The sequence below is a fragment of the Aulonocara sp. 'chitande type north' Nkhata Bay genome, linkage group LG8 (assembly GCF_057382095.1).
Source record: "Aulonocara sp. 'chitande type north' Nkhata Bay isolate Kocher_YH1m ecotype deep benthic linkage group LG8, A_spYH_male_GT1.1, whole genome shotgun sequence".
NCBI classification, from domain to species: Eukaryota; Metazoa; Chordata; class Actinopteri; order Cichliformes; family Cichlidae; genus Aulonocara; species Aulonocara sp. 'chitande type north' Nkhata Bay.
The window spans coordinates 10,126,328-10,150,506 of record NC_141351.1 but is presented as its reverse complement, the minus strand read 5'-3'; the positions used below and the strand labels follow the sequence as shown (position 1 = coordinate 10,150,506).

The 24,179-nt window shown below is 40.8% G+C and overlaps 3 protein-coding genes across 7 annotated transcripts in view; 2 read left to right on the top strand and 1 right to left on the bottom strand.

The window, feature by feature from the left end:
- Nucleotides 1-284: 284 nt before the first annotated feature.
- The window catches only part of LOC147323188 (myosin-binding protein C, fast-type-like), a 40,710-nt gene continuing 16,815 nt past the window's right edge, over nucleotides 285-24,179 (top strand). The window contains exons 1-4 of one of the 5 annotated variants that reach the window (XM_086303402.1): nucleotides 348-393; nucleotides 4,253-4,267; nucleotides 22,080-22,100; nucleotides 23,284-23,307. In XM_086303402.1, coding sequence (XP_086159528.1) covers nucleotides 372-393; nucleotides 4,253-4,267; nucleotides 22,080-22,100; nucleotides 23,284-23,307 — 82 coding nt within the window. In that variant the 5' untranslated portion in view covers nucleotides 348-371. Of the gene's footprint in view, nucleotides 394-4,252; nucleotides 4,268-21,357; nucleotides 21,485-22,079; nucleotides 22,101-23,283; nucleotides 23,308-24,179 lie in introns of those variants that run through there. The other 4 variants (XM_086303403.1, XM_086303404.1, XM_086303405.1 and 1 more) reach the window with 4 other exon arrangements.
- LOC147323190 (uncharacterized) lies at nucleotides 6,050-7,458 on the top strand. Its single transcript, XM_086304763.1, has 2 exons — nucleotides 6,050-6,104; nucleotides 6,872-7,458. The coding sequence occupies exons 1-2, from the start codon at nucleotides 6,050-6,052 to the stop codon at nucleotides 7,423-7,425; spliced, it is 609 nt and encodes a 202-aa protein (XP_086160889.1). The 3' UTR covers nucleotides 7,426-7,458.
- On the bottom strand, nucleotides 17,822-19,022 carry LOC147323189 (uncharacterized). The gene is made up of 5 exons (XM_086304863.1): nucleotides 19,007-19,022; nucleotides 18,819-18,900; nucleotides 18,665-18,727; nucleotides 18,509-18,571; nucleotides 17,822-18,392 (listed from the first exon to the last, which is right to left on the bottom strand). Exons 1-5 carry the CDS (start codon nucleotides 19,020-19,022, stop codon nucleotides 17,852-17,854), a joined length of 765 nt encoding a protein of 254 aa, XP_086160989.1. The 3' UTR covers nucleotides 17,822-17,851.

The following is a 24,179-nucleotide window of genomic DNA, read 5'->3' as shown; positions in this document are numbered from 1 at the left end:
TAGATAAAGTGTCAAAAACTTAATCGCCTAGTACTCGTTTCAGTGTATTCTGTATGTGTCCAGCAAAGTTTCAAAAGCTCAACAGGTTTAGTAAGCCTATTAATCTCGTCATCCTGCAAATGTGACCCTTTTCAACATCACATTATCCTCTTTTGTCTCCACCTTAACAAGGTCTCACTCTGGGTGCGTCTCTTTTTGAACTCCCCAAGGGTGTCATATCTCCAAAACTCTTCGCTCACTGGAGGGCGTGGGTGACTTGAGTGCCAGGAAAGCTTTGAATAACAGAAAGAGAGAGAGGGGAGAAATAAAAAGGAAAAAAGCCCCACAAGCCCTCAGTCTTCCAGCAGCAAACAGAAGACACAGGAATAACCATGCCTGAGCCAGTCCCTGAAGGTATGCAGATACTTTTTGTAACATCATACTTCATTGTAATTAGTTTAGAGAGTTTCATTATACTGAGGTGTGTTGACTTGAAAAATATAAATAACAGTAAATTCACACGAATGTTGTAGAAATTAATGGATAATGTGAATTGTTCCCTATATTTTGTTTTCATTTTTTCAGTGTTAAATATATAATCATTACATAGTGCACTAAAACTGAGAAATTTTATTTAAAAAAATAATATATGCGTATTTATTTACACTACACATATCCTATAGGTTGTGAAAAACAAACAAGAGTACTATGAAAGATGGTTTTGTAGTATTTTGTGCAGCATGTCTGCTGTTATGGCAGAAAATACAAGCAGATGACCAAACTTAAATGAGGTGAAAGTGGCTTTGGTATTAATGTTATATATATTACAAAGCGATTGATACAAAATATGATGGAAAATAGCCATAATTTTTTATTGATAAATGAAATAATTCACTATTGATACTACGCATTTGTCAAGGATATTCCCATTTCACCTGTCTGCTTTCTTGTTATCTGTCCATAAAGAAGATTTGAGACGGAGTAAATAATGACGTAGCCAGTTGTTATTACATCACTAGACTGAATATCTTTATGACATCGGAGCACAGATTGCTTTCTTGTTGACTGAACTGGCAAGCTTCCAGCTGCAGCAGCTCCATAAGCAAATACTGCTGGAGCTTTACGTGAGTCCTATATGAAGGTCAGCTTGTGTCACTGTAGCTGACTCACTTCATAGAACATATACACAGTACTTGTTTTCAATGCAGCGTTCAGGGTAAAAAACTGTTGTTGCTATTATATATGATAATCTGCATTCTGGATTATGTAATGCCCAATAGGATAGGGATTTGACATCCTTGATTGCATCATGCCTTCTCATATATAATTGCCTGTTGACCTTCACTACTGTCTTCCCATTCAGTATCACCTTAAATCAACCGACTAAGCTGATAGCAGGCTCAGGTTGCAGACAGTCTCAGTTGCCCTGATAGATCTCTTGGGATAGCCGAGTTTTGTAGGGCAAGATTGTGCTGACGGGTGTTGAGCCTCCCAAACCCTTTCCCCCAAGGGGTCTCCCGCTGACCACATTGTGATAGTGAAAGTCATAGGCTTTGCTGGAGTTGTTCATACATTATTCTTAATTCGACTGTGTAATATTTGATTCTGTTTCCCAGCATCTGTCCTTGCCCTAATCCTTTTAAAGATCTAATCATGGCCCTTTTATTTTTATCCCAGAAACCTAACCAGGCACTGCTGTTATTCACCATATAGAGCCAAAGTGTTATGAATATGATTCCACTTTGCATACTCTGCCTGCACCACCCACTGCTCTGTCATTCCAAGCCAAACTTAACTGCAAAGCTTCAAATACAAAGATCAGATAACCTGGCACTTTTTCGTTTTTAAGCTGTGCTTGGTGCTTCTAGGAAATATTTGACGAAATATATTTTTTAAATACTTTCTCAACTAATACTCTTGTTGAAAAGAATTTTGGTGACATTTTGTACCTAGCGTGCAACACCACTATTTACCCACAAACTGAATTACCTTTCACATTTCCACATTAGTTCAAAGATTTTCTGTGCTACTTCACTTAACAGCACTCAGATCACACCCTCAACTAACAGCTGAAAATACTCTGCAGTAAGCCCTGACCTTTTCTACTTTCATAGAGTTTCACACACCCTGACGTATCGGGTTTTGCCTAACAGTTTTGGAGTCCCGGCTGAGATAAATCATTATGTAATCTGTCATTTTCACCTAAAGAGTTCCTTCTTGGTCTTCAGGTCTGATGCCCTCTTTAATGTGGCACTGCTCCAGAGCAGTCAGTCAAGTGTGTGACAGTTTTCTAGTCAGTGGTTGGAAGCAATGGTATGTTACACGGTCATAATTCCTTTCATCGCTGTGTCCTGATGAAACACGATGAGCACAAGCTGAATCAAAACTGCTCTGTGAAGTTTCTCCAATCCCTCTGCGCTGTTTATCTTCAAAAGGGTTCAAAAACCTCAACTTAAAATGATGAAATGATTAATGTCCACTTGGCGAATGAATACATTTGTCTTTAAGTCACTCTTGATGGCAAAATCTGTGATTTCATAATCCATATAATAAAGTACCACCACTAGAAACCACTGTCACTTCCTCACTGAGTGGCAGAGCTTTCATTAACTGCATATATAACACAATAAGCAGCTTAATCGTCAAAATTTAGCAAGCACATGCAGATATTGTGGCATGAGGCAAGAAAGGTTTTTTTTTTTATCTTTCCTGGCAGCAGTGCTGAAGCAAGACATCAGAGAACGTGTTTGACTGCCTGGTGCAGGGAAACGTCCGGGTTATCCATTTATTATCCATAACCATTCACCACAGTCATTTGGACGACTTCTGCATCAGCTGATGGAGGAATCCAAGCAGTGCATTGATCCAAACTGAATTCAAATAGCAGCAGCAGTGACGGGAAAATTCCCTCTGAAAGTAATACAGTGGCATTCCACAGCTAGCTGTTCAATTTCCAGGCCCCAGAAATCAATTCCTTCAAAGTAAGATGTCCGTGAGTATAGTACAGCTAGCGCAGCCCGTGTTATTGTTTTAACATGTGGCGTCAGGTTTGCGCCACAGACATTGTGCACCAAAATGTCAATAATTGTGTTTGTCATAAGGATAATGTAAGTCTTGTTCTTTTTTTAATATACTTGTATATTAACATCTATCAGCGCATCTTCAAAAGCCTCCTAATTATATGAGTAGCAGAACTGCACATGAAACCACCGAAAGTCTCTGAGGGGACTATTTTGACTGTGAGAAGCAGCTGTTCAGAAGTTCATTACACTGCTTTATCACAGACTTGTTGAAGATGATCAAGATTCTCTCTCCATGTGGACTTACATAGCAGATGCCGGTGCAGATTTACACTCAATGCAGGTCTTAAATCCTCAAACAGGATATATGAAGTATTAAAGCCAAAAGCTCGTTTTTCTCTGAATACTATTTCAATTTATATCTGTTTCCAGCTTCTTCTACTGAAAAAAAATTATCAAGCTGTCTCATTTTTTCCTTTTGTTAGAACAATGTCATATGAGATAATGCAGTTGTAGCATTAAATATAATGTTGTTATGAGGCATGCAGGCATGTATTAGTATTGTATTCTACACATTTAAGATCTTTTAAAAAGAGAAACACAATAAATCATGATTATATTTTCTGTCACAACACCTGTTTTATCCAGAAATTTACAACATGTGGACAGTAAACCACACCAGGTCAAGTTGGAGTGGCTATTCAAGGAAACTTTGTGTAGCTAAGAGAATATGGTATGACTTCAGGGAGGTCATAAGATACCATCCCTGGCCTTTAGCAGCTACTCCAGTGACCCCCAGCAAGACACTGTGGAAGTCGGGTGTATTATAAGCCTCTATTTCCATTGACAAGTTGCTTTTACCATATTTAGGCTTTAACAATCACATTGGATGTGATTGTTAAAGCTACTTTTTAAAAAGTGGCTACTTTGTATGTAAAATGTATCTTCTTACCGCATGCCATATTTAAAATTTACATTCTGGGATTAGTAGCTTCACTAATAAATAAGATACATGGTAAACGTCATCATTTTGTAGAAAGCCATTACCCTCAGACAAACAGGAACTTTAACCATCGTCAGACTAGGTGTTATTAAAGATGCAAAACAGTAAGTCTACTAAAGATATCGTTTTCCCTGAGAGGAAGGATCCTTTGAAAACAGATAAAGGATTCTTAAATGTAACAGATCACAGTACATTTCTATAACTTCTGAATATATTTTTCTAACCCTTTTCCCCTTTTTGTGTTTTTCAGAGAAACCAGCGGTGGGTAAGTAAACTGCTCCACAACTGACCTTTTGCGTGTCTTACATTATCACATGGTGACATGATTATAGCTCTCACATTTTCACTTTTCACTCATATATCATGTCAACTGCATGTATCAGACAGAGGCAGGCTTCAGCTTATAATGGCGTGTAATCAGTGTCCACTGATATTATTTATTCATAAACTTTTTATCAAGCGAGTGAGCATCTTCATTTTATTCCTGCATGCCTACATGCGACTGTGTGGTCTCTATTTTTATCTTATAGTGTTTGAGAATATTTTATGAAATGCATTATGAAATTGTTGTTTAACCAATGTCTTCAAATTATGTAGCCATACAGAAAGAGCTCTGGCAGAAGTGCTTTGGTTTCCACAAGCCATATTTTAGTGTGGCCATGTGTCTCTAATGTTAGTTTTCCTATGGGACTGTCATGGTTTTATTTTTTATTTTTCTATGTCCAACAAACATCCACTAATTGTAGCCCCAGTGGAGGCCGATGAAGAAGAAGAAGAAGGACAATGACTTTCTTTGCTTCTTTTTTTGAGACTTTTGAGGATTTGTGCATTGTTGATAAGTGACACAGAGTGGGTTTGAGTTGAACTGAGTGTTGAAAAATGCATTTTAACTAATCTGTAAAACTAATTACCTGATGAATACAGAACAAATGGTTTTGCTATTGCTAGATAATGAGTTGAGCAATTACTGAGTCAAGAAGACAGGCCTAAAATTCAATCACATCATGAGACAACAGGAAACTGCTGAATGGAATAATGAAATTGTTGTGCCACTCCCATTTAGTGTGTTTGCGTTTTTTAGCTGGCCTATCACATCTCATCACCAGAGCTAACTACAAGCAGACACTTTAATATTACACTGTGATTATGTAAAATCAAGGAAATTACACCATGTTATCTGCACATGAATGCAGTGTATGTCAAAGCAACATGCTTGTTTGTTTATATTCATAACCATTCTAATTAGAAATAATCATCGTCTTTACTCCTTCTTTTGCTTTTCCTTTTCAGAACAACTGTTCTTTTCTTTGTTAATATGAATAGTTTTGGATTGTACAGAAATGAACTGTGTGTGTGAAGCAGACAGGACAAGCTGTCTTTGAGGATTTTAACATAGTTCATTGACTGACTGCAACTGGATGCATTTTCCACATCTGTAGACTCTGAGTTCTCACTGTGACCTTTGGTTTGCATTTCACTGCAGGCATGCACTGTATGAGTTAGTAGTAATACGATGGCACCTATCCAAGATGGCGGCCAACTGAACGATGGCACCTATCCAAGATGGCGGCCAACCAAACCGGTTTGAGAACCGGTTTGACCGGTTTCGTGCGTGTGCGCATGCGCGTTCAGTAATTCGATGGCACTAGTCCAAGATGGCGGCCAGCCAAACCGATTTGACCAGTTTCGTGTGTGTGTGCGCATGCGTGTTCAGGTGTTCTTACCCTCTGGGCGGGAACGACTCCTCCTAGTGGGATGTGCTAGGTTGTATGGGTATAAAAGCGATCCTTTCACATTCTAAGAGCATCACCGCCACGGTCTGAGGAGCACCGACACATCGCGCTAAGGATCCCCGACGCATCGCCCTAGAGCACCGACACATTGCGCTAAGGATCCCCGACGCATCGACCTAGAGCACCGACACATTGCGCTAAGGATCCCCGACGCATCGACCTAGAGCACCGACACATTGCGCTAAGGATACCCGACGCATCGACCTAGAGCACCGACACATCGCGCTCGCTAAGGATCCCCGACGCATCGACCTATGGAGCTCGGAATGACACCCAGCCAGGACATCGCCCATGCCATAGGCACTCTAGGTATGTCTTCAGGAGTATGCAGTCGGGGTCCTCAACGTAAAAAGCAACGCTGTGGAAACGCCGCAGATGGAACTGTATTCAAGTTAGAATATCGAGGCGTCGAAGGGTATGTGTATGCCATTAAATATACCGAAGGGACAGTTGTGCTTAGTGTAGATTGTGGTGAGGGATTGTTTTGGGGGGAAGCCCAAGTCATGTCTACTAAAAACTGGAAGCTCTTCCGCACCGTAGTGTGTGCGGACCTGGACAATGTGGGTTTCCCAGAGCTGCTGTATGTTTCCCAGTGGAACAGTGCATCAGGCCCTGAGCTTTACAGGGTTGAGGCTGATCGTTTCAATCGCAACCCCGACGACTTTATTTTTCTCAGTGTATGTGATGACAGGGATAGTCTTATTGCTTCCAGAGGGCTTGAAAACTGGAGGTTAAATCCATACCCTCTAAACCTCGAAGAGCGCACAAGATGGTTTAAGGACTTGTTTTTTATACAGTGGTGCGACTGGAGAGGTTTGTCGCGTCTGTTTAGCCAGATTGATGACGCGATCAAGAAGGACAGACTCAACACTGCGTACGAGAGTATTAGAAAGCGCCTTGTTTTTGACGATCTGGCGAGTTGTCCGAAGACTGGTTTGCCTGGTACCCTGTGTAAACCTAAAATCATAAGACCTTCCGACAGCTAAACAATAAACTGGTAGGTTTAATGTGCGGGTGTGTGGGGTTGAGTGTGTATCTATGTGACAAATTAAGAGCTTGTGGTTTTCATTTTACAGAGAATGACACGCCCTCGTGGGACCTGTTGGAGTCACCATCAACAGAGCTGCTAATCCCGACCCTCCAGACTCCACCACCCTCACCACAATGCTCGCAGGACCCCCTCATATCAGACCTGTGGGATGAAACTGTAATCGACATCAAACTCGCAACTCTCCACCTGTTAATGTTGGCTTTGAATGAGTTTATACAAGAGACATGTTACGGATGCCAAACAGGCCACCCCAGTCAGGTGCAACACAGCTGCTTGCAGGAATTGTCTGAGTATTTCTTCGACACCTACTATGATGATGTGATGATAAGGCTCCAGACTGAGCGATTCATCCCTGCCATCCGGCTGTTTGTACGCTCATCCACTGCAGATGGGTCTGGAACACAAATCCGCAGAGTTGCAGAACACATCATGTGTGAACTGAGATCAGAGCGATATATAGTATGCGCCATTAATGACAACATTGGGCACCTGCTAGATGCAAGTACTTGCGCCCGCCGTGTTAAACCAGCCATGCTCCGCATGATTGGAAACTACTGGGCTGGGTTACATCTGGTTTAATGTGGGGTGTCCAAGTATCCATTGTCTGTGATTGTGTCTTTGTGAAAATTAAATAAAAAGACTTGTTAACATCAACATCATAGTCATTTGTGGTTTGTAAATCATGGAAAGCACATTGCATAAAATATATCACGATCCAGCCCATCCTGCGGGGTTAGCCAGTTTAAATAAGCTACGTATAGCGGCAGGGGAGGCATCAGGTGTAACACCTCCACTATCTCAGGTCAAACATTATTTAGAACAAGACGACACCTACACACTCCATAAACCTGCGAGGATCCATTTCCCCAGAAATAGAGTATTGGTGACAGGGGTCGACAAACAGTTTCAAGCCGATCTGGTTGACATGTGTGAATATGTGACAGATAATGATAATGTGAGATATCTGCTAACATGTATAGATGTATTCTCAAAATACGCATGGGTTAGATGCCTAACAAACAAGACAGGGTCTGTTGTATCAGCTGCTTTTGAAGATATACTTAGTGAGGGTAGGATCCCTGTGAAACTACAAACAGATGAAGGCAAAGAGTTTTATAATGCAACCTTTAAACAGCTAATGAAGCGATATAATATCAAGCATTTCTCAACAGCTAGCGAGGTTAAATGCAGTATTGTCGAGAGATTCAATCGTAGCTTCAAGGGTAGAATGTGGAAGTACTTAACATCAGCCAACTCCCGGAGATATGTAGATATCATACCAGATCTCACACAAGCATATAACAATGCTTATCACAGATCTATCCAAATGGCTCCGGCAGAGGTGAATAAGGATAATGAGAAGTCGGTCTTCAACGCGCTGTACAAAACGAGGCCTCAGAGGGAACTGCGCTTTAAATTTAATATCGGTGACACTGTACGAATATCAAAACTGAGAGGAAAGTTTCGAAAAGGATACGAGCAGACCTACACCGATGAGATTTTCACAGTCAAGGAACGTATAGGGAGACAGCCCCCAGTGTACAGACTAGTGGATCTAGCAGGAGAGGTATTGAAAGGTTCATTTTATGAGCCTGAGATACAACGTGTGGTTGTTGATGAAAACAAAACATTTAAAATTGAAAACATATTGGCTAGAAAAAAAGTGGGTCGGAAAAAGCAGGTGCTAGTGAAATGGCTAGGATGGCCCAACAGCTTTAATTCGTGGATTCCAGAAAAAGACATCGTTGAGGCGTAATTAACTCAGATGACGCAGCTCTACACACATTCATTCAACACTGAGCATAGACTGAGAAAGCATGAATAAAAAGAACAACAATGCAGGCTTCTATGTAAGCCTCTTCTCGAATGCTTCATCACATGTTTACCCAGGTAATAAGATATCTAATTTTAGAACAAAGCTAGCAAAACCTATTGTTTTGGATCAGCCATATGAGGTCGCTGTTATAGAGATACAGTACCCACGCATATGGCGGACTTTTCCACAATCAGATTCGGAAGTGGAAATTCATGACCCCGTCAAAGATGGAACCATAGCCATAACCATGATCGAACTGTCTGTGGGCCATTATGCATCTGTGGAACAGATAATAAAAGAATTTAATTTTAAATGTCAACAGCACCAAGCCACTGGAGACATTAAAATGCAGTACAACGCCGTTAGTAACCATGCCTGTGTTATGGGGCCTAGGGGGACTATTCTCACATTTAGAGGGAGACTGGCGGAAATCCTAGGATTCAAAACAGGAGAACCGTTTGCACTTCATTATAAAAACACATATGCCCCGCACCCCGCAGACATATACGGGGGAAAATATAACATCTTTATTTATGCAGATATCGTTGATTACCAGCTTGTGGGTGACGCCCACGCGAGGCTATTAAGAGCTATAAATATTACAGACGATGACCGCCGGTTGCCTATTCTACAATTTGACAGCCCACACTACACACCTGTGTCAAAGACATTAATCGACGACATAGAAATTGATTTGAAAGACGATCGAAATCAACACATACCCTTTTTATACGGCAAAGTGTTTGTCAAGTTACACTTCCGACCGATAACACAGCATTTTTGAAAAAAAAAGGATGGCCGTCTACAACTCTGATGACTCAAAATATGTAAAATACTACTTATCACAGGCTGGTGGAGAGCTCGGAGGGTATGTTGGGACCAGTACACAATATGGGACAGGTCTGGGTGGGTTGTTCCGTAGCTTGTTTAGATTTGCAGTACCGCTGTTTAAAAAAGGAGTCAGCATAGTCAAACCACACCTAAAAACAGCCGCATCGGGCATAGTGTCTGATGTCATAACCAACATAACCAGACCCTCAACCACTAAGCAGGACGGTAACGGCTTGTATGTGTATACGCCCAAACCATCTAAGACCCCACCCCCAGGGCAGCCGTTGTCTAAAAAGCGTAAAACCACAAAACCTAGCAGGAGAGCCACCAAACGGACACCGTCACGCAGAGTGAAGAGACCCAGAACCACTCGTTCAAAAACTGCAGCGCTTGACATATTCTAAATGGCACTGTTACACAGTCATTCTGGAGAATGTGTAAAAACAGAGCTCGATCTTTTTACTGTCCCATACACACAGACTAGCATTGAGAAAAGTACATTTATTGAAATCCCACCTGTATCTGCAATCACTGATGGAGGGCCGATCGAGTTTTACATCTCATCGTCGGGTGAAGATTACCTGGATCTAAATGACTCATATATCTACACACGGGTGAGAATCACAAACGCTGATGGCTCAAACCTGGCTAGGGACGCTAATGTAGGATTTATTAATTATCCTGGATGCAGCATATTTAGTCAAGTCGATATTAATTTGGGAGACCGGCTCATTAGTCAATCATCCAATACATATCCATACAGAGGTGTGATAGAATGTCTTATCAATTATAATAAGGACACTTTAGACACACAGTTCAGCACCGGGTTATTCTGTAAGGATACAGCATCACACATGAATGACACATCTATAGAAGGAGAGAACCAGGGTCTGATGACCAGAGGTGGCTACACAGCAAATAGTAGTATTGTTGAATTGATTGCACCAGTACATGCAGACCTGTTTTTTCAAGAAAAATTGTTACTTAATGGAATCGACCTGTCGCTGAAATTTGTGCGCTCTAAAGACGAATTTGCTCTCATGACAGCGGATGCCAATGCATACAGAGTTAAAATTGTCTCAGCCAGTCTCTTTGTCAAGAAAGTTAGTGTATCACCTAGCGTCAGACTTGCACACAGCAAGGCATTGCACCATGCAAACGCAAAATACACGGTAGACAGAGTATCTTTAAAGACCTTCTCCATACCTGCAGGGGCTAGAATATCAACAAATGACAATTTATTTATGGGTAGGATACCTAAATTTGTCATCATTGCATTCATAGACAATGAAGCATACACAGGCTCCTACCAGCGTAATCCATTTCATTTTGAAAACTGCGATATAGAATTTATGTCTTTATATGCTGATAGTCAGGCTTATCCTGCTAAACCATTCCAGCCAAATTTCCAGAGAAAACACTATATCAGAGAATTTTACCAGCTGATACAAACCACAGGGAGACATTTAAAGGACAGATCGTTGGCCATAACACGTGACGACTTTGGTAACGGCTACACTTTATTCTGTTTCAATCTGGAAGCTGACGAAGGACATTCAGGGAATGTGTCGTTAATTAAAACTGGGAACGTGAGATTGGAAACCCGTTTCAGAAATCCACTACCCCGTACAGTGAACCTCTTGTGTTATTCTGTATTTGATTCAGTCATTGAAATATCTAACATGAGACAGGTGCTCTTGGACTACTATTGAGACAAAAACGGTCATGAACACTATAGAACTATCAGCCGTGGTCGGCGGCATTATCAATAAAAACACACATTTCCTAGGCGTGTTAGCCTATGATCAACTAACCACTGAACGGCTTCAAAGACTCCCTGCTATGTGTATTGTAAACACCCACCCTTCTACGATGCCAGGGGAACATTGGCTTGCTGTTTATATTTCGAGAGACAGACGCGGTTATTTTTTTGATAGTTTTGGTCACTCGTTAGACAGTTTTCCCCCAGCAATAAAGATGTTTCTTCTAAAAAACGGCTCCACTGTTTTATATTCAGGAAAACAAGTGCAGAACGACTTCTCCATCACATGCGGTCAACATTGTGTATTTTTTTTATATCATATGCAAAATGGTGTATCTTATGCCCGCCTGCTTAACATGTATGGGTCTGATTTAATTTGTAATGATGCTATGGTGTGTCGATTTGTCAACAACATACAACCTGTTGCTGTATGCAGTGATTATGTGTGTGTGCAATGTGGATACTGATATGTACTAATGAGAATAATAATAAAAACAACATGAGAGCATGATTTAATCGAGTCAATGGTATTTATTATCAAATCTCGTATATATATATATAGATTCATAACATACTTTGTTTAAACATAAAAGAAATCAAACATTAACCAGTAATAAAAGACATAAAATATTTAACAGTAATAAAAGAAAATAAAACAAAACAATTTAGCAGCAATAAGTGAAAAAAAACACAACAGTAGAAAAACACCAAACAGCAAATATTTTTAGCAGAAAAACAATTTCTGCAATAAGAAAAAAAACCTGAATTCAAAAATCCAACCACTCTACAGGACCCCCCTTTATTTTGTTTTTTTTATTCTTTATTTTTTTTAGTGTACTATGTCGCAGCGGTCCACCGGGGGTGTTCTTTTTTGGTGTGTGTTTTAAAAAACCATGGTCTTCAGACAGTGTGTGATCGGTTTTATACAAGGCGACGGTCTTACGTATGCCTGTGTTAGATATGGCTGATAACGGTATGTTTAAATCTGAGAAAGCTTTTAAAAACTCTGTCCAGCCGATAGGTCTCAAACCCTCAGAAGGTGTGTGTGTGGTTGTGACGGCTTTAATTAGATCATAAATGTGTGAACCAGGGATGGTTTGTTTATCAACAACAATTTCGCCTTTGTCATTGTAAGAGATCAAGTGTGGCGAACGGTTCACCGCTGATAGAATAAGTTCTGCATTCCTCCTACTCCTTTTAGGTATGTGTGTTAAAACATTCTCCGCAACAAGATCCCGCACCCCGGCATCACCATGAACAGGCAATGTGTCCGCCGACTGGGGTTGCACATCCCTGTTAAATTGTTCAGGTAATGATAAAGACAGTACATTCTTTTCACGGGCACCTTGTCTCACAAGGGTGAGGTATCTTTGGAGAATATCGCTGTATTTTTTAGCCTTCTCATACACATCTATGTCAGAATCTTGTAACACTTGTAACATCTCCTTGTCCAACTCGTTCTGAGACTGTTGTCTGATGGTGCCTGTTTGCTGCTGCTGCTGCTGCTGTTGCTTTATTAAGTCCAACTGGTGTTGGGGTACCAAAAACATCTTTTGCACATGTTCCATTTTCACCTGTTTGCTATCAGACTGGTTATGAAAGGGATTGCAGCCCCTAATAACGGCAGTAAAAACCCTCCAGATTGGTTGATTGTCTTTCTCTTTTTCAAAGATTTTATTTTTTTGTCTGCAATCAGTCTGATTATTGTTTTTTTCTTTTTTAGCTGTTTGTACTGCTGATTGGTCAGTGGAATGTTACCATGCAATACATTAAAGGCTATCTCACACAATGCATTGATAAAATCTAAGTTTGAATTACTAATAATAACTCTGCGTAGAGTAGGAGGAGCCCTGTATATCATCTCCAACAGAGACAGATTCCTCCGCATGCGTGATGACATCCTCTCACCTCTTTGCTGATTTTTGTTTTGGAATGTAAACAACCGGACGGTCTGACAGTAAATTTGTTCTGAGTCTTAAATAGTCCGGGGTCTTAGCTTTATAGTCTATTAAAAGATACCCGTATGTTGTCGATGTGGCATCATTAAACGCTTCTATAAAATATTTAGTATTACCCGGAAACATTTGCCTGGCTAAAAGCATAACCTGATATTTATCTCTCGGATTTTTAAACAATATTAGGTAATTAGTGTTCAAGGAAATGGTTCTACTGGATTTTCCCTGAATAAACAAATTCTGAACTAGATATATACAACTCAAATTCCTATGATGCACATACTTTGTGAACACATTTTGTACTTCTAAATTGTTAGCTGCATCGTTCATCACATCGTCTATAATTAACAAATTGTTCTTTTCTGCAGGCAGAAGGGTGTCATCAGCAAGAGATTCGGGTATACCGTTAACAAAGTTTATGTTTCTTATCTTAAGAAGCTGGTCATATAGTGTCTGCCAGCATGAGTATATATACACAATGTTATCAATGCTGCATGATATAATCCTGGAAGAGTTTTCAATTATGTTTTTAACAAAAAAAGTCTTGCCACAGTTACTGGGACCGCTGACCACCATGCTGAACGGATGCTGCAACCGGGCGTCAAACCCCTGTTCTAATTTAAAATCCATAAGGAAGGGTTGTGAAGTCTGGGAGCACACGGCGCTTATTGTAAACAACTTTAACTTTTTTCACAATGGTTTCATTCTTCAAATGAAGCTTCTTTTTATCGCGTCTGATGCTATCAGACACGGCAACTAGGTGTGCGTCTGATGTCTGATTGGCTACAAACTTGCGGACTAAACCTTTCAAGGAGTCGTGGGTGACAACTTTCGAGTTTAATGCATTCAGTGTGACGCCTTTACATTTGACCTGGGTCTTGCCCAGCGATGTGTGATACGCATAACATTTTGGCCCACCGGAAACAAATTCCGCTATGTAATCCTCCACACCATCCTCTCCACAATCTAATTCACTTGTGAGATCCCCCAGAAACGGACCTAGAGGAGGCATCCACTCGCCAGGGCGTGCCGTGAAAATGACACTGTCCGTGTCACAATACAGCACGCGCTGCTGCAAGTTGTCTAGCAAATCATACAGCATGAGTCTGGCGTGTGCAGTGGTCATGGCCCCGACAAAGACATTAACGTCCTTCACACGGGAAGCTCTACCATCAGCGTGGCGCCACTGCACCATTGCGACGTCGTCAGAGATGAAACAAAACTGACGCACGTCGTACTGGTCGCTAAACATTAGCTGGCTAAATCTGGAAGGGTCTGTAATGAGCTCAGATGATGCCATGTTTGACCTCATGCTGAAACGACCCCATAACGAGTTTAACAACAGCTTGTTACAGTTACGAACAGCTTTATTTACACAAATCTTGGATGGGTCTAGCATTATTCCCTCCTTCTCATAATACTCGTCTATGTACTTCTGCTGTTCGTCAGGTGTGTTCACATGTTCAGGATACCCCGAGGCCTCCTGTTTGAGTTTTAGGAAGGCTTTCACATAGTCTTTAAACAATGTGTCGGTCTTATTGGGGAAATGCCACACCTCATCAACAGCAAGAACCCTGTATCCCTTCTCAACAGCTTTTTCAAGCTCAAATGAGACCCATGTGCCTTTCAACACCCGCTCACTGTCACTGTGCCCGCATGCAGTATGCTGGTTCTGGTCTTCAGCACACATGCTGCAGAGTGGAAACATCAGTTTTCCATGGCATCTGTAGGGTAGGACGGGGTGAAAAAGACCCTTAGGTGGGAGCACTGTGCATTTAACAAACCCGAAATAATTTTCTAGCTTGTCAAAGTTGGTGTAAATGACTTGAGGGTGTCCTACAGGATAGTCTTTTTTAGACTGCACTGTGGGATAGAGACTGGTGAAGTCGTAGTAAAATATTTTTTCATCACAAGCAGTCTTGTGGTACAGCTTTAGAGCATTTGTGCGACCGCCAAAAAGGGCGTCTCGGGGATTCAGGCGTTCTGGCTTTCTGTACGTATGCATGAAAGCCACAACTGCAGGGTCTGTCTGCTTCAAGGCAGCCCATTCACACTCCCACATCACTATTACGCTCACACTGTGTTGTGATCTCAGTGCATCAACTTTGTCACAAAACATGCGATGCAGCAGTCCATAGGATGCTTTGCTGACAGGATTAACTTCACTCTCGGGGTAGCATTTAACACAACCGTGGTGAAAACATCCTGCAAATTCATAAGCTGTATTACTTGTGGGGTCAAAACCGTCCACAAAATACGGTCCAACCCTCTGTTCGCCTCCTCTGAGAGCATGTTTTACCACTTTGTTGGTGGTGTGGGACACATATTGAAGCCATTCAATAGAGACGTTAGAAAACGTCTTGTTCTGCTCAACGTATGCCCCTTCATACGTGAGAGCGAGCGCGTCTCTAGGCAGAAACAGCGTTTTATACACACCCATACTAAATGCAGCCAGGGTGGTATACATGAATGGATCAACTTGAGTACAACCCAGTAGCGTGTCACGATAAATGATGCATGCTTTACGCAGGACATCAACATCGTTAACACAGTAACGCCTGAGTTCAGCCTGAAAATCAAAGGGATTCTGTGAGGCAACCTGGTACCATTCCATGAATCGCACCTTATCGCTTTCAGACATGTGCTCATAGCCGTAGAAGGAGGGGTCTGGGTACGGGCCCACATAACGCTCATTATCCCTCGTATTAAACCTGTGTGGGAAATGGCCCTTCTGCAGGTCTTGAAAACCTAAAGCAGAGGGTATTTTGGCAAGGCCCATGGGCAAAAAGCTGAACGAATCAATCCACCGCTGGTCATAGTCCCTGTCATGCATTAAAATCACACGGCTGCCGCTCATTATGACACTAGGTGTTATGCTCTGTCTGACAAAGTACTCGAGGAGTATGTAGTTATCAAAGCCAGATGCATTATGTGCTATGAAAGTGTACCCACGAAACCTTGGGCGTCTGTAATGCTGCACAAACGCCTCCACACACTTTAATGTATTAAATGTGAACTTATTGCCCTTCAGATCAGACGCACACACAAAGTTAGCCTCGTGTTTACCGTTGTGGTACCGCGTCTCAAAATCATATAAAATGTATTTATCGTTAGGCTTCTGTTTTTCAACAGGCTGTATGAAACACTGATGGTCGGAGTCTCCTGCTAATTTAGGTTCGCGGCAGTGCTCGCATCTAGGCTGCGCACATTTGTGTGGCAATTTCTTGGATTCTCTATATGTGGTGCCACAGTGCATGCAATGTTTCATATTATCACAGGGGATCATGTTGTGTTTTAATTCAGGTAATTTGTGTTGTTGGTAACAGTGTTGTGATTTGCAGATGCGGTTACAGTCGCTGCATTTCACTGTGGGTCCCCTGTGATGTTGACAGAGTGTGTAACATGTGTTACATCTATGTTTACAGCTGTGCTGTAATGGTGTATTATATATACTGTAACAGAAATTACACACATAGGATCCCCCCAAAAAAGCGGTCGGGTTTAAAATCAGGTGGTAATGTTGATTATGGAGATACATCATCAACGTGTTAGGGTTTGGCTCTTCATGTGTGTAAAAACATTCCAGGCGTTTACGCCCTTCTGTGTGGTAATAGATTACAATCTTAATGTTGAAGTGCTTCTCAAATTTACCGACATCAGAGAATGATACTTGCTGTGTGTCGCATAGACCTACTTCAGCATGCATCTGTTTAGCTGTAGCAAGTTTTTCATGCTCAGAGGATGATGAGTTTAATGAATGTGCTATGCATAGGGAGAAGCACAAATTGTTGTTTGTGTTGTTTGGTGTGTATAAATGTCTGCCTTTCTTTGAGAGAATCTCATCATAAGGTATGTGCGCCAGTCTTAAGCGAGACCCGCCACTACTGTTCTGAGCTACCGTGACAATAAACTCTAATTCATCATCACCGATAGATTCATCATTACTCTGCATAACTTGTGCAATTTGATCGAGAAACAGCTCCGGATCATACCGATCATCAGCGTTTAAAACAGCCTGAACATCTGAAGCCAGCGAGGGGCCACGCAGGACCACGTTTAGAACACTGCCCTGTTGGGATCCCGCCACAGCTCTGTCTATCACATTGGCTAAGCACTCGCGCACTCGCGCCGGCACTTGTTCTGGATGATCGAGACTTATACCCCTAAAATCAAGGCGTTCACGCAATTCGCGAGCATTAAAATTAGGTATCTCTCTAATGTGTGACTGAGAGCGGCTGCCGGACCCAGACTGCACAACGGGCTCAATAACAACTGCAGTAGCTGCAGCAGAGGTGACCCGGCTAGATTGTGCATCAGACGCAAAATCACCAGCAGCACAAGCTATATGGTTAGCATCAGTAACAGCAACGGCCCGAGCAACACCAGCTGTACTATCACTATTATTAGCAACAATAGCCCCATCAGCAATAGCAGACGTAGGAACAGTCTGACAAGGATGTGTATCGGATGAGGCTGATGCAGGCACCCTATTAAGTCTAGCTATAATATCGTCTAATTTTTTATCTGTTTCTTCAGCCCACTGCATAAAAGTCTCTAAGTCAAAACATCTAACAGGAGTGGAGGTTCCGTTATTATGTTTAAATAATTTATTTGGAGGGTCCATGGTCTGGATTTTAAAAGTCAGGGACTTGAAATTTTGCTGCAGATGTTGTCTAATGTACTACACACTTTGTTTATGAGTTTGGTAAACTGTTGCCTTTGTACCTGTGCTTCTTGGTGGTATTGATTGAGTCTAGCTTCAATCAAACATAATTTATCAGCTATTGAAGCTATTGAAGCTATATGACTTTGTTCAGCAGGCTGAGCGTCTGGAAGCTTTATGTAAGCATCATACGCCGCTGATATTTGAGAGTCTGTTATGCCGTCTTCTTCGAAATCTATGTGTGAATCAACGCTATTTCTGACACATTCTGGGGTGGTGGGTATATGAACTAGATCAAAATCTGACATGCTGTACTCAAAAACATCAGAGAAATCGCGTGGTAGCCACTCACTCGGGGGTGTTGCAGGTTCGCTGATGAAGATCGGTTCTGACTCTCCACTGTTGCACAAAGCTCCAGGTTTTTGTTGTTCTGGGAGGTCGATACTGCTTAAACATTCCAAAAACGTCTGGAATCGTATGGTGTCCTGATCATTATGAGGAGGGGTGCTGTTCTGCAGTCTGTGAAGATAGATAGACATGTGTTAAAACATATTATACATGTACCCATTTCAAACTGAATAAGCGTGTCTCCCTCTCTATCTCTTTTTATCTAATTTATATATGCCTATGCTTACCTTGTAGTGTGCGTTATTCGGGATGGTCCTGCTTCTCCACACACCCGGTTCTCTGGCGTGGCTCTGTAGGTGTAAAACGGTCAGTTTAGAACATTTGTAATTGTTTAAACCCCTTTAAAAAAAAATACACAACTATACATCCCGTTGTATACACACCTGATGTAAGGTAGGGCTCTGTGGTAGCGGTGTCTGAATGTTTTCCTGCTCAGTTTGTTAACCCTGGAACAAACAAAAACGTTATTACATAATTTAAAACAATCGCTAGTTTAAAACATACATACGTTTAAAAATCCAGTAATGCTGTACACACCTTGTGCCTGTTAGAGAACTAGTTCCAGCTGTAAAAGCGCCCGTTTCTAAAGAAAAGGGTCCTGGGCCGTTCTCCCGAACTCCTAAAAATTAAGCTTTTGTTTTAGGAAAAAAAGATAGTTTGAATATCCTATAATATGTTAACATAACACTTTTTAAAAATCCAATAATAGGTTTTGTTTTACTTACCGTTTACGATGTCCATGTTATAAAGAACGATGTTAGTGTTGATGATCGCAAAGAAAATGGTGTGCTCTGCAGCGAATCTTGAGGCGTAAATGGCTCAGGGTATCGGGCTCTGAGCGTGTTTTTTTATATAGGGTGGGTGTTTCCAAAAAGAAAGGTATGTCTCCAATCAATTTAAATGAGGCCCTACAGGGCTTTTGTCTTCTCAAGGAATTACAAAGGAGCCGATACTTCAGACAATAGGCGGGGTCCCCACCCGACTGGTATCACCTGCCCCCCATTTACCTTGTCGAGGAATTACAAAAAGAGCCAATACTGGCCACTTTAAACAATAGGCTGGACCCTTGTTCGCATGGTACTCTCAACAACTAAGTGATACCCAGCGGTGGGCTTTTACAATCCTGAACAAATTCAAACAATTAGCCAGCTGTTGAAAAGTTGGAGCGGGTCTGGGCGACTGGTTTTAGAAGTATCACTGTAGCGTTTATTTTCTAAAGGGCTGAATGTTATTTGCGACTATCTGTTGTGTTAAAAACTACTCTGAAACCATGAAACCACTTACAGAAGAAATGGCCCGTTTGATCCGTTTTTAAATAAATAAAATGCTTGCATCGGTGCATGGTGTGACACCAGAATCACAAAATGAGTGTATTTAAAAGACGATTAGTTTGAAAAGAGCGATACTGGCTGCTTTGGGGGAAAAGGTGACATTGTGTGCAGCGTGTTTTAGAAGTATCACTGTAGCGTTTATTTTCTAAAGGGCTGAATGTTATTTGCGACTATCTGTTGTGTTAAAAACTACTCTGAAACCATGAAACCCCTTACAGAAGAAATGGCCCGTTTGATCCGTTTTTAAATAAAATAATCGCATCAACCCTGGAAAGAAACCCCAGTAGATGTGTAAAAACTAGTTAAATTAAAACTAGGGGTTTGATTAAATGAAACGCTTGTGAACATGCTGACATCACCCATTCAGAAGAAATTCCCATTTGTGCCGTTTATAAAATAAAATGCATGCCTCACCGCAAGCTGAGACATTGTCAGATTTAGAAAATTAGTGTGATTAAAACACTATTACCAACACTTTTGACTAGAGCACACCCTCTTTGTTAAGGCGCACTGTGAACCAAAACAGCTTCCACTCCGCCAAGAATGAAACAAGATGTCTCCAATCAATTTAAATGAGACCCTACAGGGCTTTTGTCTTCTCAAGGAATTACAAAGGAGCCGATACTTCAGACAATAGGCTGGGTCACCACCCGACTGGTACCAACTGCCCCATTTACCTTGTCGAGGAATTACAAAAAGAGCCAATACTGGCCACTTTAAACAATAGGTTGGGCCCTTGTTCGCATGGTACTCTCAACAACTAAGTGATACCCGCAGTGGGCTTTTACAATCCTGAACAAATTCAAACAATTAGCCAGCTGTTGAAAAGTTGGAGCGGGTCTGGGCGACTGGTTTTAGAAGTATCACTGTAGCGTTTATTTTCTAAAGGGCTGATGAAAAGAGCGATACTGGCTGCTTATAGCATTTATTTTCTAAAGGACTGAATGCTATTTGTAACATTTACTGTGTTAAAAACTAGCTGGCTGGCTTTGTCTCACTCTTAGTTCAACATTCCGAAATCCCGATTTTTAAATAAAATGATCGCATCAACCCTGGAAAGAAACCCCAGTAGATGTGTAAAAACTAGTTAAATTAAAACTAGGGGTTTGATTAAATGAAACGCTTGTGAACATGCTGACATCACCCATTCAGAAGAAATTCCCATTTGTGCCATTTATAAAATAAAATGCATGCCTCACTGCAAGCTGAGACATTGTCAGATTTAGAAAATTAGTGTGATTAAAACACTATTACCAACACTTTTGACTAGAGCACACCCTCTTTGTTAAGGCGCACTGTGAACCAAAACAGCTTCCACTCCGCCAAGAATGAAACAAGAAACAAAGAATTGCTTTTAAGAACACATGCATAACTGAATGTTGCGATACACCTAAGTGAAAAATAGTTTAATTAAAAACCCTATGGTTTGATTAAATTAAAACCCCGTTAAAAACACATAAACTCATATAACCCCTCTGATACCCTGTGGTATTTCAACACCTGAACACGCATGCGCACACACACACACGAAACTGGTCAAATCGGTTTGGCTGGCCGCCATCTTGGACTAGTGCCATCGAATTACTGAACACGCATGCGCACACACACGAAACTGGTCAAATCGGTTTGGCTGGCCGCCATCTTGGACTAGTGCCATCGAATTACTGAACGCGCATGCGCACACGCACGAAACCGGTCAAACCGGTTCTCAAACCGGTTTGGTTGGCCGCCATATTGGATAGGTGCCATCGTTCAGTTGGCCGCCATCTTGGATAGGTGCCATCGTTCAGTTGGCCGCCATCTTGGATAGGTGCCATCGTTCAGTTGGCCGCCATCTTGGATAGGTGCCATCGTATTACTACTTGAGTTTTTGTGAGTTTTTGGTTTTGTTACATTTGCAGCGTTTCCAAATATAACATTTTCCAGGTCTCAACATTTGTTGTTATTAGTTACTTAACCATTATTCATTTTCCCTCTGCCACATCCTGAAGAAGATGTGGTGGTCTATTAGTGTCAGGGAATAATACACTATAAGGACTAAAGTATATCCATTCATCCAGCCATTCCTTTCCTTCCTTTTATGTAATTCAGGGTCACGACACAAAAGCACATACATTATATAATGAAGTATAAAATCAAGGACCTAGGAAGGACATTTCTTACCTCCTGGATAAACCATGATCAACTGTAAATAGTATTATTGCAAAGTCGGGTCGAGTAGGGTCACCGAGTTCTGAGATTGTGCATGAAAGTTTCCATAGCTCTCAGTAGCTCCCGAGCTCCAAATCTCCTCTGCCATGAACATCAGCATAAAAACTGCGCACCAGGAGCTTCCATGCCCTGTAGGTGTAATGTGTAGGTGCCCCAGTGTCTGTCTAATGTACAAAGACATTCTTTTTCACTGCACGTAGTAACTATTTCTAGTGTATATTGGAACTCCAAGTTAATGTCCCTTCATTTTCCTTAGATGCACCTGCTGAAGATGGAGGTAAGGCAGAATCGTGGGAATGAACTGACATGGAGGCACTAAATTTACCTTGAGTGTTATATTTTAATGTATATGCCTGTGGTATCAATTTAATGTCCTCACATATGAGTTCATATGTGACATAATGTGTGAAAATTACAGTATGTGCATGATTCCTTCAGGTTGCAAGTCTCAGGTGATCCTCGCAACTTTTTGTTGTGTATTCTCGAAATGGGCTAAATCTTCTTTTTTTCACAAAGATTTTTCTTCACAGAACTAAGCGATACGTTACCGACTGTAACATATCTGACTGCTGTGCTGTTATGACATGAATAACAGGATTATTCATTTCACATGTTGTGATAATTTTTCTTACCTGACTCTTTTTTTAATACACTTTATATACATATACCTTATAGTATATGTTATGTGTGAAATTAAAGTGGACCTACTATGCTTTACTTTTTGCCTCGGTACATGGTCATGGTTTCAAATACCGAGGTCACCATATGTACATGTAAGCAGAGCTCTCTAAACTGCTCTGCTATTAGATCTGTATGATGTCATAGGAAGGAAATACACTGCTCTGGTAGTGAGCACACCAGCTCCCACCTGCTTTTCAAATCTTCTTCTTGCAAGGATGAGTTAAGCATTAGAAAGTTTTCTTAAAGGGAGGAAGGTGTTAAAAAGGGAGGAGCTGCTTCAAACAGAGGGTGACCAATGTGGCTGCACCAAGGCCTAGTTTGAAATGAATGAGGGTTGTTTTGAACCATGAAACATGTGGAGCTACTCTAGAAGAGTTTGAAATAAAGCTGGTAATGAGCACAATAGGTCGACTTTAACCTTAAGCTTTATATGCTAAACATGTGAAACACATGTAGCGAGTAAAACTGCACAGTTTTGTTATTTACATCATTTAAAAGTATGTTTCTGTTTCTATTTTTTTAAAAATTCCATAGTTAATGTGTTTATCTACCTAGCAACTCTGAATGTGTTAATAGGAAAATATTTGAATTTGCATATTCAAGGTGGATTGGATGTTAGCGAATTTTAATGAAAAATGTGACAGTGCATGGTGCTTGTGTTACAGCCATGTTGCTGTGTTGCTTGGTCTCTGTTGCAGCAATAAGTGGTTTTTGTGCAACAATAAGCATTTTTGCTTCATAGCTGCTTTTTTCAGTTTTGTTTGCTTCCTTGTCTGCAGCAGATACAGAAACTGATGGAGATGGTAAGAAAAGAGCAGCATTTTATGTTGATGTGTTTGCTGAAACTATAGTTTTCTAAATCATCTGTTTGAGTGTTAAGATTAATATCAGTGAAATATCGGTATTATGTGCTAGTCAAACTGTCACATAATATATCGTTTAGTGAGCCTGGGTCCAGTTTATTAGATGAAATCATTTGATTACTTCAGTTTGGACAGATTTAATGCTTTTTTTAAATTTTTGGAGGTTATTTGTTTTCCTAGCATTTGCATGTGCCTCATTCTGTCTGTAAACGCAATTCTGATAAAACTATGTAGGGTTGTAGAGTTGGGTCATGTTAACAGTCAAATGTTTTTCTTACATCCACCAAGGCCTTCAAAATAAACTTTATGATTTCTGGATGAAAATTGACAAAAAGCCTTATAACTTGGAAAGTACAAATCTTAAAAGTATTGTCGACAAAATATCATGTAAAGATTTCACCTCTGACCTCTCCTTTAACATCAATAGTTTGATCTGAAGATCAGTCATAATTATGCCATACAGAGCTATTTTATAAAAAATTTCATAAAATGTATTTTTTTCTTTAAGTTTGTTTAAAATTCTGCAGCATAGTTATTATCCAAATATTATGTCATATTTGACCTCTGACCTCATTTTGACATTTCACATCTGCCTTTCTTTCAAGCTGCCTTTAAATGTGCTATATCTTTAAAGAAAGTTAGAAATATACTGTAGTATAATATTTGTTTTTATTCACGTCCAATTATTTACAAATTAATATCTATTAGCCATTATGTGCTCCTCCAAAATATTTATATCAAAATACAATATTCCCCTAAAAGAAAACACTGCCTAGAGAGGGAGCTGCATTGTTGGAGGTTTTGTGGTGCTT

Excerpts from the sequence above, each read along its gene's own strand:
- LOC147323190 (XM_086304763.1), top strand. The coding sequence starts at position 6,050 with ATGGAGCTCGGAATGACACCCAGCCAGGACATCGCCCATGCCATAGGC. Across the intron at positions 6,105-6,871 it reads CCATGCCATAGGCACTCTAG|AGAATGACACGCCCTCGTGG; the intron begins GTATGTCTTCAG and ends TTCATTTTACAG.
- LOC147323189 (XM_086304863.1), bottom strand. Across the intron at positions 18,572-18,664 it reads AGAGCCCTACCTTACATCAG|AGCCACGCCAGAGAACCGGG; the intron begins GTGTGTATACAA and ends TTACACCTACAG. Across the intron at positions 18,393-18,508 it reads CGAATAACGCACACTACAAG|ACTGCAGAACAGCACCCCTC; the intron begins GTAAGCATAGGC and ends CTATCTTCACAG.